Source organism: Phasianus colchicus, chromosome 34, assembly GCF_987193195.1.
Source record: "Phasianus colchicus chromosome 34, bPhaCol1.hap1.1, whole genome shotgun sequence".
NCBI classification, from domain to species: domain Eukaryota; kingdom Metazoa; phylum Chordata; class Aves; order Galliformes; family Phasianidae; genus Phasianus; species Phasianus colchicus.
The window spans coordinates 2,607,118-2,621,043 of NC_143469.1; the positions used below are offsets into that span (position 1 = coordinate 2,607,118).

Genomic DNA, 13,926 nt, shown 5'->3' on the forward strand with positions numbered 1-13,926 from the left:
CAGGGGGCGTGGCTAAGGCGCGGTGGGCGGGGTTAAGCGCAGGTGAATTGGGGCGAAGGTCCGGTGGGCGTGGCTCAGACTCGGTGGGCGTGGCTAAGGCGCGGTGGGCGTGGCTAGGATCAGGTGAGGCGCAAAAGGTCCCGTGGGCGTGGCTAACGCCTTGTGGGCGTGGCCAAAGGCGCCTGGAGGACAGATGTTTACAATGGAAGGGAGGCGTGGCTTAAGCGGAAAAGGGGCGTGGCTAGTAGGGAAACGGGCGTGGCTTCGAGAAAGGGGCGTGGTCAGGAAAGGGACGCGTCGCCCCATTGCCGGCCCGGAGCTGCGGGAGCGCCATGGGGCAGCGCGGGGGTGGGGGGCGGCCCCACAACTCACACGGTATGGGGAGGGTGGGGAGGGGGGAGGAGTTGGGTTGGGGGTCCCCGACATGAAGGACCCCCCCCCCGCTTATGGGGTTGTTTGGTTTGGGACCCCCGGCTTTGGGATCCGCACTTCTGGGGTTTCGGGATCCTCGTTTCTGGGGGTGACCCCATTGTGCCCCCCCCCCTGCGCCCCATAGCCGCCCCATAGCCGCCCCATAGCCGTCCTCACTGTGCCCCACTGCTGCCCCTGCCCCGTCCCACGGCTTTCCCCGCTGCGCCCCACGGCTGCCCCCCTCCGTGCCCCACGGCTGCACCGTAGCTGACGCCATTTCGCCCCATAGCCGACCCCACCGTGCGCCCCATAAGTGGCTCCCCCCCCCCCAAAACACCGCCCCACCCCGGGGCCGACGAGGGATCGCGGCGGCGGCTCCTTTAAGGCTCCGTCCCTGCCGGGGCCGCGTGCGCAGTGGGGCTCCGTGGGGCTCCGTGGGGCTCCGTGGGGTGCGGCCATGGGGGGCAGCGACGACAGCTACTACGGGAAGCACGGTGCGCTATGGGGCGGTGTGGGGCGGTGTGGGGCAGTGCTACGGGGCGCTACGGGGCCGACGGTGTGGGGCGGTGGTGGTTGTGGGGCAGGGTCGTGGGTCGCTATGGGGCGGAGCTGACCCATAAGTGGAGTGAGCGAAAGCGAAACCAAAACGGCGCCGTCGTGTTTTTCTTCCGGGGGGGTGGGGATTTGGGGGGGGGGGGGGGGGGCGAATGGAGATCGGTTTGGTCTGGGATTAAGGTGGGACCCCCACCCACCCCCCACCCTCCCGACCCGCGTTCCGTCCCCCACAGGAAGCCCCCAGAAGTACGACCCCACCTTCCGAGGGCCCATCTATGACCGGTACGACCCCCCCCAGCAGCCCCCCCCCAGCCCCATAGCGGCACCCCAGGGGTCACCCCGCACCCCCCCCCCATTTCTCCCCCCATCCCCATAGCAGCACCCTGGGGTCACCCCGCATCCCCCCCCATTTCTCCCCCCATCCCCATAGCAGCACCCTGAGGTCACCCCGCACCCCCCCTATTTTCCCCTCCCATCCCCATAGCAGCACCCTGGGGTCACCCTGCAGCCCCCCATTTCTCCCCCCAGCCCCATAGCAGCACACCAAGGGTCGTGCCTCCCCCCCCCCCCATTCCTCCCCCCCCCCCCATAGCGGCGCCCCATGGGTCACCCTGCACCCCCCCCCATTCCTCCCCCCACCCCCATAGCGGCACCCAGGGGTCACCCCGCACCCCCCCCCATTCCTCCCCCCATCCCCATAGCAGCACCCTGGGGTCACCCCCCATCCCCCCCCCTATTTCTCCCCTCCACCCCCATAGCAGCAACAAGGAGTCACCCCACACCCCCCCATTTCTCCCCCCATCCCCATAGCAGCACCCCAAGGGTCACCCCGCACCCCCCCAATTTCTCCCCCCCATCCCCATAGCGGCACCCTGAGGTCACCCCACATCCCCTCATTTCTCCCCCCCCCCCATAGCAGCACCCCATGGGTCACCCCGCACCCCCCTCCCCCATTTCTCCCCCCATCCCCATAGCAGCACCCAGGGGTCACCCCGCATCCCCCCCCTATTTCTCCCCTCCACCCCCATAGCAGCACCCAGGGGTCACCCCACACCCCCCCATTTTCCCCCCCCATCCCCATAGCAGCACCCAGGGGTCACCCTGCACCCCCCCCCATTTCTCCCCCCACCCCCATAGTGGCACCCCAGGGGTCACCCCACACCCCCCCCATTCCTCCCCCCATCCCCATAGCAGCACCCTGGGGTCACCCCCCATCCCCCCCTCTATTTCTCCCCTCCACCCCCATAGCAGCAACAAGGAGTCACCCCACACCCCCCCATTTCTCCCCCCATCCCCATAGTAGCACCCAGGGGTCACCCCACACCCCCCCCATTTCTCCCCCCATCCCCATAGCAGCACCCCAAGGGTCACCCCGCACCCCCCCAATTTCTCCCCCCCATCCCCATAGCGGCATCCTGAGGTCACCCCACATCCCCTCATTTCTCCCCCCCCCCCCATAGCAGCACCCCATGGGTCACCCCGCACCCCCCTCCCCCATTTCTCCCCCCATCCCCATAGCAGCACCCAGGGGTCACCCTGCACCCTCCCATTTCTCCCCCCCATCCCCATAGCGGCACCCCAAGGGTCATCCCCCCCCCCCCCTATTTCTCCCCCCATCCCCATAGTGGCACCCCATGGGTCACCCCGCACCCCCCTCCCCCATTTCTCCCCCCATCCCCATAGCAGCACCCCAGGGGTCACCCCGCATCCCCCCCCTATTTCTCCCCTCCACCCCCATAGCAGCACCCTGAGGTCACCCCGCATCCCCCCCCTATTTCTCCCCCCATCCCCATAGTAGCACCCTGAGGTCACCCTGCAGGCCCCCATTCCTCCCCCCACCCCCATAGCGGCACCCAGGGGTCACCCTGCAACCCCCCCCCCCATTTCTCCCCCCCACCCCTATAGCAGCACCCCATGGGTCACCCCGCACCCCCCTCCCCCATTTCTCCCCCCAGCCCCATAGCAGCACCCCCACCGCCCTCCATAACCCCACCCAGGGGTCACCCCCCCCCCCCCTGCCCCCCCATATCCCCCCTCCAGCCCCCCTCTGTGTCCCCCCCCCCCACCCAGGGGCTGCACCGACGTGCTGTGCTGCGTGCTGCTGCTGCTGGCCGTGCTGGGATACGTGGCTGTGGGCATCGTGGGTACGTGGAGGGGGGGTCAGGGGGGGGTCCATGTGGGGTGGGGGTGGGGGTGGGGTCCCTGTGGGGCCGTCAGGTGGGCGTTTGGGGTTGGGGGTCCCTGTGGGGCTGTGGGGGTGGGTGGGGGAGTTCAGGGGGTGGGGATGGGATTGGGGGTCTGTGGAGGGGGGGGATCGGGGGTCCCTGTGGGGCTGTGGGGGTGGGGGGGGGGGGTTTGGGTGGGGGGATGGGATCGGGGGTCCATGCAGGGGGGGAATTGAGGGTTGCTGTGGGGATGTGGGGGTGGGTGGGGGGGTTTGGGTGGGGGGATGGGATCGGGGGTCCATGCAGGGGGGGGATTGGGGGTCTCTGTGGGGTTGTGGGGGTGGGTGGGTGGGGTTTAGGGGGGGGGGGATGGGATCGGGGGTCCATGCAGAGGGGGGATTGAGGGTTGCTGTGGGGGTGGGGGGGGGATTTAAGGGGGGGAGGGTGGGATTGGGGTTCTGTGGAGGGGGGGTTGGGGGTCCCTGTGGGGATGTGGGGGTGGGTGGGGGGGGGTTGGGGGGGATAGGATAGGGGGTCCATGCAGGGGGCGGGGATTAGGGGTCCTTGTGGGGGTGGGTGGGGGGGGTTTGGGAGGGGGATGGGATCGGGGGTCCATGCAGGGGGGGGATTGGGGGTCTCTGTGGGGTTGTGGGGGTGGGGGGGGGGTTTCGGGGGGGGATCGGATCGGGGGTCCATGCATGGGGAGGGATTGAGGGTTGCTGAGGGGGGGGTTTGGGGGGGGACGGGATCGGGGGTCCATGCAGGGGGGGGGATTGGGGGTCCCTTTGGGGCTGTAGGGGTTTGGGGGGGGGGGTGTTGGGGGCTCCTGTCGAGCTGTGGGGATGGGTGGGGGGGATTGGGGGTCCGTGGAGGGGGGGGATTTGGGGGTCGCTGTGGGAGTGGGTGGGGGGGGGTTTGGGAGGGGGGGATGGGATCGGGGGGTCCATGCAAGGGGGGGGATGGGGAGGGTCAGGGGTCCTTGTGAGGTGATGGTTGGGGGGGGTCTTATGGGGTGGGGGGGGTGGGTGGTTCTGGGGCGGTGGGGCTGTGTGACGGTGCCCCCCCCCCCACTTTAGCATGGACCCACGGGGACCCCCGCAAGGCTCTGTACGCCACCGACAGCCGCGGGCGCTTCTGCGGGCAGCCCGGCACCGACACCGCGTGAGGGACCCCCCCGGGACCCCCCCTCCTCCCCCGTGTCCCTCAATGTCCTTCCTGTGCCCCTCCCCCCCCCCCCCATGTCCTCCTTCATGTCCTCCCCAAACCCCCCATGTCCCACCAAACCCCCCATATCCCCCCAATATCCCCCCCATGTCCCCCCCATGTCCCCCCCCCAATGTCTACAACCCCCCCACGCCCCCCCCATCCTCAATTCCCTCTGTCCCCCCCGCATGTCCCCCACAATATCCCCCCCCATGTCCCCCCCCATGTCCCCCCCCATGTCCCCCCCCATGTCTACAAACCCCCCATGTGCCCCCCCAATGTCTAGAACCCCCCCACGCCCCCCCATCCTCAATTCCCTCTGTCCCCCCCCCATGTCCCCCCCCTCAATGGCTACAACCCCCCCATGCCCCCCCCATCCTCAATTCCCTCTGTCCCCCCCCATGTCCCCCCCACAACCCCCACTGTCCCCAACCCCCCCATGTCCCCCCCCAATGTCTACAACCCCCCCACACCCCCCCCATCCTCAATTCCCTCTGTCCCCCCCCCATGTCCCCCCCCTCAATGGCTACAACCCCCCCATGCCCCCCCCATCCTCAATTCCCTCTGTCCCCCCCCATGTCCCCCCCACAACCCCCACTGTCCCCAACCCCCCCATGTCCCCCCCCAATGTCTACAACCCCCCCACACCCCCCCCATCCTCAATTCCCTCTGTCCCCCCCCATGTCCCCCCCCCAATGTCTACAACCCCCCCATGCCCCCCCCATCCTCAATTCTTTCTGTCCCCCCCCATGTCCCCCCCACAACCCCTGCTGTCCCCACCCCCCCATGTCTACAACCCCCCCATGTCCCCCCCCCAATGTCTACAACCCCCCCACGCCCCCCCATCCTCAATTCCCTCTGTCCCCCCCCCATGTCCCCCCCACAACCCCCGCTGTCCCCAACCCCCCCATTTCCCCCCCCAATGTCTACAACCCCCCCACACCCCCCCCATCCTCAATTCCCTCTGTCCCCCCCCATGTCCCCCCCCCAATGTCTACAACCCCCCCATGCCCCCCCATCCTCAATTCCCTCTGTCCCCCCCCCATGCCCCCCCACAACCCCCTCTGTCCCCAACCTCCCCATATCCCCCCCAATGTCCCCATATCCCCCCCCCAATACCCTCTCCTCTATCCCCCCCCCCACATCACCACCCTTTCCCCAAGCCCCCTCCCATAATATGTCCCCCCCCCCCCACGATGCTGTGCCCCCCCCCCAGGTCGAAGCCACTGCTCTTCTATTTTGACATCACTGCATGCGCCAGCCCACTGACCCTGCTGCAGCTGCACTGCCCCACCACGCAGGTGGGACCCCCCCCCAAATAAAAAACCTCAAATGTGTGGCCTCAATGTGGGAGGGGGGGGTCTTTGGGGACCCTAAAATCGGAGGGGGGGTCTTTAAGAGGCCTGAGTATTGGGGAGGGCTCTGTGGGAAGCCCATCATTTGAGGGGTGGGGGGGGGGGTTGTAATTAAAGGGGGGGGTCTTTGGGGACCACAAATTTGGGGGGGGGGTCTGTTTGGAGGAACTCTATAATTTGCGGGGGGGGGGGGACTTTGTGGGAAGCCCATAAATGGGGTGTGGGGGGGTTTTGGGAAGCCCATAATTGGAAGGGAGGGCATCTATGAGGGGGAGGGAGGGCTCTGTGTGAACCCAAAACCGGGGGGGGGGGGGGCTTTTACCCGCCCCCCCCCCCAATTTGCCACCCCCTCCCCCCCCCAGATCTGTGTCTCCGAATGCCCCAACCGCTTCCTCACCCTCCTGGGGGCTTCTGTCGACCCCCCCTCCATGGAATACTACCAACAGTTCTGCGTCCCTGAACTCGGGACCACCTCCAAGGTACTGCCCCCCCCCTCACTTCACCCCTCCCCCCAATATCCCCCCACTCCTGGGGGGGGGAGGGGCTTCGCTCCCCCCCCAACTTTGTACCACCCCCCCCCCCCCCTCCCCGCAGCCTCCTCTGGAGTTGCTGAAGGAGAAGCTGTGCCCCTCCATGCTCATCCCCAGCAAACCATGTATGTTTTATTGGGGGGGGGGTCTTGGGGGGCTTCCATGGGGTCTTGGGGGGTGTCTGAGGTCCCTTAGCGGGGGGTTTCTGGGGGCTATGGGGTGGGGGGTGGGAGTTCTTCAGGGGTCTCTGGGGGTCTTGGAGGCTCTGAGGTACTGGGGGTATCTGGAGGGGGGGGGCTCTTGCGTGGGATCTTGAGCTGGGGCTCCTGGGGGGTCTTGGGGGGGGGGTCTAAGGTGGGCCTTGAGGGGGTCTGTGGGGGTCTTGGGGGTTTCTGAGGGGCCTTTGGGGTCTCTCTGGGGTCCCTGGGGGGCTCCTGGGGGGATCTGGGTGTTGTGAGGGTCCCTGGGGGGTCTCTGGGGGGCCTCGGGGGGGGGAGGGTCTTAGGGGGGTCTTGAGGGGTTTTCTGGGGGTCTTGGGGGTTTCTGGGGGGTCTCTCTGGGGTCCCTGGGGGGCTCTTGGGGAGATCTGGGTGTTGTGGAGTCCCTGGGGGGTCTTGGGGAGGGGTCTAGGGGGGGCCTTGAGGGGTTCTCTGGGGGTCTTGGGGGTTTCTGAGGGGCCTTTGGGGTCTCTCTGGGGTCCCTGGGGGGCTCCTGGGGGGATCTGGGTGTTTTGGAGTCCCTGGGGGGTCTTGGGGAGGGGTCTAGGGGGGGCCTTGAGGGGTTTTCTGGGTGTCTTGGGGGTTTCTGAAGGACCTTTGGGGTCTCTGGGGTCCCAGGGGGGCTCTTGGGGAGATCTGGGTGTTGTGGAGTCCCTGGGGGTCTCTGGGGGGTCTTGGGGGGGTGTCTAGGGGGGGCCTTGAGGGGGTCTGTGGGGGTCTTGGGGGTTTCCGAGGGGCCCTGGGGGTCTCTCTGGGGTCCCAGGGGGGCTCTTGGGGGGATCTGGGTGTTGTGGGAGTCCCTGGGGGCTCCTGGGGGGTCTCGGGGGGGGGTCTGGGGGGGCCTGAGGGGTTTTCTGGGGGTCTTGGGGGTTTCTGAAGGACCTTTGGGGTCTCTGGGGTCCCAGGGGGACTCTTGGGGGGGATCTGGGTGTTGTGGAGTCCCTGGGGGCTCTCTGGGGGGTCTTGGGGGGGTGTCTAGGGGGGGTCTGGAGGGGGTCTGTGGGGGTCTTGGGGGTTTCTGAGGGGCCCTTCGGGGTCTCTCCAGGGTCCCAGGGAGGCTCTTGGGGGGATCTGGGTATTGTGGAGTTCCCGGAGGGTCTTGGGGAGGGGTCTAGGGGGGGCTTTGAGGGGTTTTCTGGGGGTCTTGGGGGTTTCTGGGGGGTCTCTCCGGGGTCCCAGGGGGGCTCTTTGGGGGCATCTGGGTGTTGTGGAATCCCTGGATGGAGGTCTTGGTGTCTTTGAGGGGAGTGGGGGTCTCAGGTGTCTCAGGGGGGTCACTGGGGATCTCAGTGGGTCTGGGGTCCCGCTGACCCCCCCTGCCCCCCCAAAATTTTGGCAGTGGTGCGGCGCTGTTTGCCGGCGCTGAGCTCCCGCGATGGCGTGCTGACGGTGGACAACGTCACCAGCTACGAGGACGGGCAGGGGCAGCTCCGAAACGTCAGCGAGCTGCTGCAGGGAGCCAGGTGTGGGGGGGGGGGTCCCAAATTGGGGAGGGGGGATTTGGCAGAGGGGGGGGGTCCATCTTTACGCTCTGCCTGGCATTGCAGGAGCGCCAACGCGGTGCTGGAGGGGCGGCAGTTGGCCATGCGCATCTTTGAGGATTACACGGTCTCGTGGTATTGGATCGTCATGTGAGCGTGTGCGTCCCCCCCCTCAAATATATTTGGGGGTCGTTCGGGGGTCCCTGAGCCCTTTTTTTTTTTTCTCCTCCCCCCCCCCAATGTAGAGGGTTGGTGATCGCCATGGCTGCCAGCTTGCTGTTCATCGTGCTGCTGCGCTTCGTGGCGGGCGCCGTGCTGGGCGCCGCGCTGCTGCTGCTCGTCGTCGTGCTCGGATACGGTGCGTGGGGACCCCCCCCCAAATCCCACCCGAGAGACCCCCAAGGCTTCAGAGCCTCCTGCAGACCCTCCCAAGATCCTCAGGAGACCCTGAGACCCCCAAGAGTTCCGGAGACCGCCCTGAGAGGCCCCAGGGACCCTCAGAAGCTCCTTGAGACCCCCAGAGACCCTCCAAGGACCCCCCTGAGACCCCCAAGAGCTGAGACCCCCCACTCACCCCCTCTGAGACCCCAGAGCCCCCCAAGACTCCCCATGACCTCAGAGCCCCTGAAGACCCCCCAGGGACCCCCAAGAGCTCCATAGACCCCCCTGAGAGCCCCCCGAGAGTCTCCCAGAGACCCCCAAGAGCCCACAGACATCTCCCACCCCCCCCAAGACCCCCCAGAGAACCCCCCCCCCCCAAGACCCTCAAGAGACCCTGAGACCCCAGAGACCCCCAAGAGCTCCCCAGGACCTCAGAGGCCCCACCCGGAGACCCCCGGGAGTCTCCCAGAGACCCCCAAGAGCCCACAGACATCCCCCCCCCCTCCCCAACCCCAACAACCCCTCCGAGACCTCAAGAGTTGCCAGAGACCCTCAGACTGCCCCCCCCCCCCCCAACAATATCCCAGGGCTCCTCAAGACCCCTCAAACCCCCCCCCCCCCCCAACAATATCCCAGGGCTCCTCAAGACCCTCAGAACCCCCGGAGACCCCTGAGACCCCCCCCCCCTTCACCCCCACCACAGACCCCCCCGTGGGCACCCAGCGGGGAGAAATCCCATGGTTGGGGGTGGGGGGTGACCATCCATGGGGCACCCAGTGGTGTCAGTGCCCCCATAGGACCCCCCCTTTGGTGGGGGGGGTTTGAACCCACCGACCCCAACTCCCCCCCCCATGGGCACCCAGCAGGGAGAAATCTCATGCTGGCGGGTGTGGGGTGACCATCCATGGGGCACCCAGCGGTGTCAGTGCCCCCATAGGACCCCCCCCTGCTGATGGGGGGGGGGTTGAACCCACCGACCCCAACCTCCCCCCCCCTGTTGGCACCCAGCGGGGAGAAATCCCATGCTGGGGGGGGGGGGGTGACCATCCATGGGGCACCCAGTGGTGTCAGTGCCCCCGTAGGACCCCCCCTTTGGTGGGGGTGGGGTTGAACCCACCGACCCCAACCTCCCCCCCCCTGTTGGCACCCAGTGGGGAGAAATCCCATGGTTGGGGGTGGGGGGTGACCATCCATGGGGCACCCACTGGTGTCAGTGCCCCCATAGGACCCCCCCTTTGGTGGGGGGGGTTTGAACCCACCGACCCCAACTCCCCCCCCCCATGGGCACCCAGCAGGGAGAAATCCCATGCTGGCGGGTGTGGGGTGACCATCCATGGGGCACCCAGCGGTGTCAGTGCCCCCCATAGGACTCCCCCTTTGGTGGGGTGTGGTTGAACCCACCGACCCCAACCCACCCCCCCCGTGGGCACCCAGTGGGGAGAAATCCCATGGTTGGGGGTGGGGGGTGACCATCCATGGGGCACCCAGCGGTGTCAGTGCCCCCCATAGGACTCCCCCTTTGGTGGGGTGTGGTTGAACCCACCGACCCCAACCCACCCCCCCCGTGGGCACCCAGTGGGGAGAAATCCCATGGTTGGGGGTGGGGGGTGACCATCCATGGGGCACCCAGTGGTGTCAGTGCCCCCCGTAGCACCCCCCAGCTGGTGGGGGGGGTTGAACCCACCGACCCCAACCCCCCCCCCCGTGGGCACCCAGTGGGGAGAAATCCCATGCGGCGGGTGTGGGGTGACCATCCATGGGGCACCCAGCGGTGTCAGTGCCCCTGTAGGAACCCCCTTTGGTGGGGGGGGGGGGTTGAACCCACCGACCCCAACCCCCCCCCCCCTTTTTCCCCCCCCCCCAGGGATTTTCCACTGCTACATGGAGTACGCGGCGCTGCGGGGGCAGCCGGGCTCGGAGCTGTCGGTGACGGAGCTGGGGCTGCAGAGCGACCTGAGGGTCTACCTGCATCTGCGCCACACCTGGCTGGCCTTCAGTGGGTCCACGGGGGGGCGTATGGGTGTTGGGTGGTCTTCAGGAGGTCCATATGGGCGTCGGGTGGTGTTCAGGAGGTCCATATGGGCGTTGGGTGGCGTTTAGGAGGTCCATATGGGCGTTGGGTGGTGTTCAGGAGGTCCATATGGGTGTTGGGTGGTCCATACACATGTTGGGTGGTCCATGTGGACGTTGGGTGGTCCATATGGGCGTTGGGTGGTCTTCAGGAGGTCCATATGGGTGTTGGGTGGTCTTCAGGAGGTCCATATGGGTGTTGGGTGGTCTTCAGGAGGTCCATATGGGCATTGGGTGGAGTTTAGGAGGTCCATATGGGCGTTGGGTGGTGTCCAGGAGGTCCATATGGGCGTTGGGTGGTCTTCAGGAGGTCCATATGGGCGTTGGGTGGCGTTTAGGAGGTCCATATGGGCGTTGGGTGGTGTTCAGGAGGTCCATATGGGTGTTGGGTGGTCCATACACATGTTGGGTGGTCCATGTGGACGTTGGGTGGTCCATATGGGCGTTGGGTGGTCTTCAGGAGGTCCATATGGGTGTTGGGTGGTCTTCAGGAGGTCCATATGGGTGTTGGGTGGTCTTCAGGAGGTCCATATGGGCGTCGGGTGGTCCATATACGTGTTGGGTGGTCCATGTGGACGTTGGGTGGTCCATATGGGCGTTGGGTGGTCTTCAGGAGGTCCATGTGGGCGTTGGGTGGTGTTCAGGAGGTCCATATGGGTGTTGGGTGGTCCATATACATGTTGGGTGGTCCATGTGGACGTTGGGTGGTCCATATGGGCGTTGGGTGGTGTTCAGGAGGTCCATATGGGCATCGGGTGGTCTTCAGGAGGTCCATATGGGCATTGGGTGGAGTTTAGGAGGTCCATATGGGCGTTGGGTGGTGTCCAGGAGGTCCATATGGGTGTTGGGTGGTCTTCAGGAGGTCCATATGGGCGTTGGGTGGAGTTTAGGAGGTCCATATGGGCGTTGGGTGGTGTTCAGGAGGTCCATATGGGCGTTGGGTGGAGTTTAGGAGGTCCATATGGGCGTTGGGTGGTGTTCAGGAGGTCCATATGGGCGTTGGGTGGTGTTCAGGAGGTCCATATGGGTGTTGGGTGGTCTTCAGGAGGTCCATATGGGCATCGGGTGGTCCATATACATATTGGGTAGTCCATATAGGTGTTGGGTGGTGTTCAGGAGGTCCATATAGGCATGGGATGGTATTCAGGAGGTCCATATGGGCATTGGGTGGTGTTCAAGAGGTCCATATGGGCGTTGGGTGGCGTTTAGGAGGTCCATATGGGCACTGGGTGGCGTTTAGGAGGTCCATATGGGTGTTGGGTGGTCTTCAGGAGGTCCATATGGGTGTTGGGTGGTCTTCAGGAGGTCCATATGGGCGTTGGGTGGTGTTCAGGAGGTCCATATGGGCGTTGGGTGGTCCATGTGGGCGTTGGGTGGTGTTCAGGAGGTCCATGTGGGCGTTGGGTGGTCTTCAGGAGGTCCATATGGGCGTTTAGGAGGTCCATATGGGCGTTGGGTGGTCCATATGGGCGTTGGGTGGTCTTCAGGAGGTCCATATGGGCGTTTAGGAGGTCCATATGGGCGTTGGGTGGTCCATATGGGCGTTGGGTGGTCTTCAGGAGGTCCATATGGGCGTTTAGGAGGTCCATATGGGCGTTGGGTGGTCCATATGGGTGTTGGGTGGTGTTCAGGAGGTCCATATGGGCGTTTAGGAGGTCCATATGGGCGTTGGGTGGTCTTCAGGAGGTCCATATGGGCATTGGGTGTCGTTTAGGAGGTCCATATGGGCGTTGGGTGGTGTTCAGGAGGTCCATATGGGTGTTGGGTGGTCCATATACATATTGGGTAGTCCAGGTGGGTGTCGGGTGGTCTTCAGGAGGTGCATGTGGGCGTTGGGTGGTCCATGTGGGTGTTGGGTGGTCCATATGGGTACTTGCTGGCCTTCAGGATGCTCCTCTAGATGCTGGGTGGTCCTTATGAGGTCCATACGGGCGCTGGGTGGTCCGTATACCCACGGGGTGCCGTTCTGGGGGTCCGCACTGTGCGGAGCTGTGGGGCAGCGCTGTCATCCCACCCCCCCTCACCCCCCCACCCCCCCTCATGTCCCCCCCCCCCCCCCAGTGATCATCCTGAGCGTGGTGGAGCTGCTCGTCATCCTCCTCCTCATCTTCCTCCGCAAACGAATCCTCATCGCCATCGCGCTCATCAAGGAGGCGGGCAGGTGGGTGTCCCCCCCCTCGACCCCCCCCTCGACCCCCCCCATAATTGAGGTGTCGTCCCCCCCCCCATTGGGTTGTTCCAACCCCCCCCTCCCCCCTTACTGGGACGTCCCTCCCCCCCCCCCATTGGGATGTCGTGTCCCACCCCCACCTTGAGGTGCCCCCCCCCATTGGGATGTCATCCTCCCCCCGCCCCTCCCAGTAAGATGTCCCCCCCCCCAAATAAGCTATGTGCCACCCCCCCCCCCCCCCGGAGGGGTGTCCCCCCATTGGGATGTCCCCCTCCCCCCAATAGAGCGTTCCCCATTGGCGGTGGGTTGTGTCATTGAAGTGCCCCCCCCAGCACGTGTTACCCCCCCCCCAGTACCATGTCGTCCCCCCCCCGCAAAGGAATGCAACTGTCTGTTGCCCCCCCAAAACGGAGTTCCCCCCCCCTCCAGTATTGTGCCCCCCATTGGCAGTGGGGTCCCCCCATGCTGTGCCCCTCCCCCTTACTGTGCCCCCCCCCCCCCATTCTGTGCCCCCCTCATGCTGTGCCCCCCCCCCTTGTTGTGCCCCCCCAGGGCTGTGGGTCACGTCATGTCAGCGCTGCTGTTCCCGCTCTGCACCTTCTTCCTGCTGTGCCTCTGCATCGCCTACTGGGCCAGCACCGCCCTGCATCCGACCTGAGGACCACACTTCCTTTTCCCCCCCCCTTCCTTCCTTTCCCCCCCCCTTTCTTCCCTCCCCCCCCCTTCCTTCCTTTTGCCCTCCCCTTCCTTCCTTTTCCCCCCCCTTCCTTCCTTTCCCCCCCCCTTCCTTCCTTCCCCCCCCTTCCTTCCTTTTCCCTCCCCTTCGTTCCTTTCCCCCCCCTTCCTTCCTTTTCACCCCCCTTCCTTCCTTTTCACCCCCCTTCCTTCCTTTTCCCCCCCCTTCCTTCCTTTTCCCCCCCCTTCCTTCCTTTTCCCTCCCCTTCCTTCCTTTTCCCTCCCCCCTTCCTTCCTCTTTTCCCTCCCCTTCCTTCCTTTTTTCCCTCCCCTTCCTTCCTTTCCCCCCTCCTTCCTTCCTTTCCCCCCTCCTTCCTTCCTTCCCCCCCTCCTTCCTTCCTTTCCCCCCTCCTTCCTTCCTTCCCCCCCTCCTTCCTTCCTTCCCCCCCTTCCTTCCCTTTTCCCTCCCCTCCCCTTCCCTTCCCCTCCCCCTTTCCCACTTCCTTTTTCCTTCCCTTTACCTTTCTCTTCCCTTCCCCTTTCATTTCCCCTTCCTTCTCTTTTCCTTTTCCTCCTTCCCCTTCTCCTTTTGTTTTCCTTCCCATACCCCCTTATTTCCCCTTCCCATACCCCATTATTTCCCCTTCCCATACCCCGTTATTTCCCCTTCCCATACCCCGTTATTTCCCCTTTTCCCTTCCCTCCCACTTCC

At 65.6% G+C, this 13,926-nt stretch overlaps 1 protein-coding gene across 5 annotated transcripts in view; it reads left to right on the top strand.

Annotated features, from left to right (window-relative positions):
* The first annotated feature begins 149 nt into the window (after window positions 1-149).
* SLC44A2 (solute carrier family 44 member 2 (CTL2 blood group)) overlaps window positions 150-13,926 on the top strand; it is a 29,435-nt gene continuing 15,658 nt past the window's right edge. Inside the window, exons 1-13 of one of the 5 annotated variants that reach the window (XM_090128832.1) lie at window positions 150-375; window positions 1,200-1,248; window positions 3,037-3,110; window positions 4,208-4,292; window positions 5,551-5,635; window positions 6,052-6,168; window positions 6,284-6,344; window positions 7,777-7,900; window positions 7,985-8,068; window positions 8,164-8,276; window positions 10,164-10,295; window positions 12,431-12,530; window positions 13,092-13,184. In XM_090128832.1, coding sequence (XP_089984958.1) covers window positions 333-375; window positions 1,200-1,248; window positions 3,037-3,110; window positions 4,208-4,292; window positions 5,551-5,635; window positions 6,052-6,168; window positions 6,284-6,344; window positions 7,777-7,900; window positions 7,985-8,068; window positions 8,164-8,276; window positions 10,164-10,295; window positions 12,431-12,530; window positions 13,092-13,184 — 1,160 coding nt within the window. In that variant the 5' untranslated portion in view covers window positions 150-332. Of the gene's footprint in view, window positions 376-546; window positions 906-1,199; window positions 1,249-3,036; window positions 3,111-4,207; window positions 4,293-5,550; window positions 5,636-6,051; window positions 6,169-6,283; window positions 6,345-7,776; window positions 7,901-7,984; window positions 8,069-8,163; window positions 8,277-10,163; window positions 10,296-12,430; window positions 12,531-13,091; window positions 13,185-13,926 lie in introns of those variants that run through there. The other 4 variants (XM_090128835.1, XM_090128834.1, XM_090128833.1 and 1 more) reach the window with 4 other exon arrangements.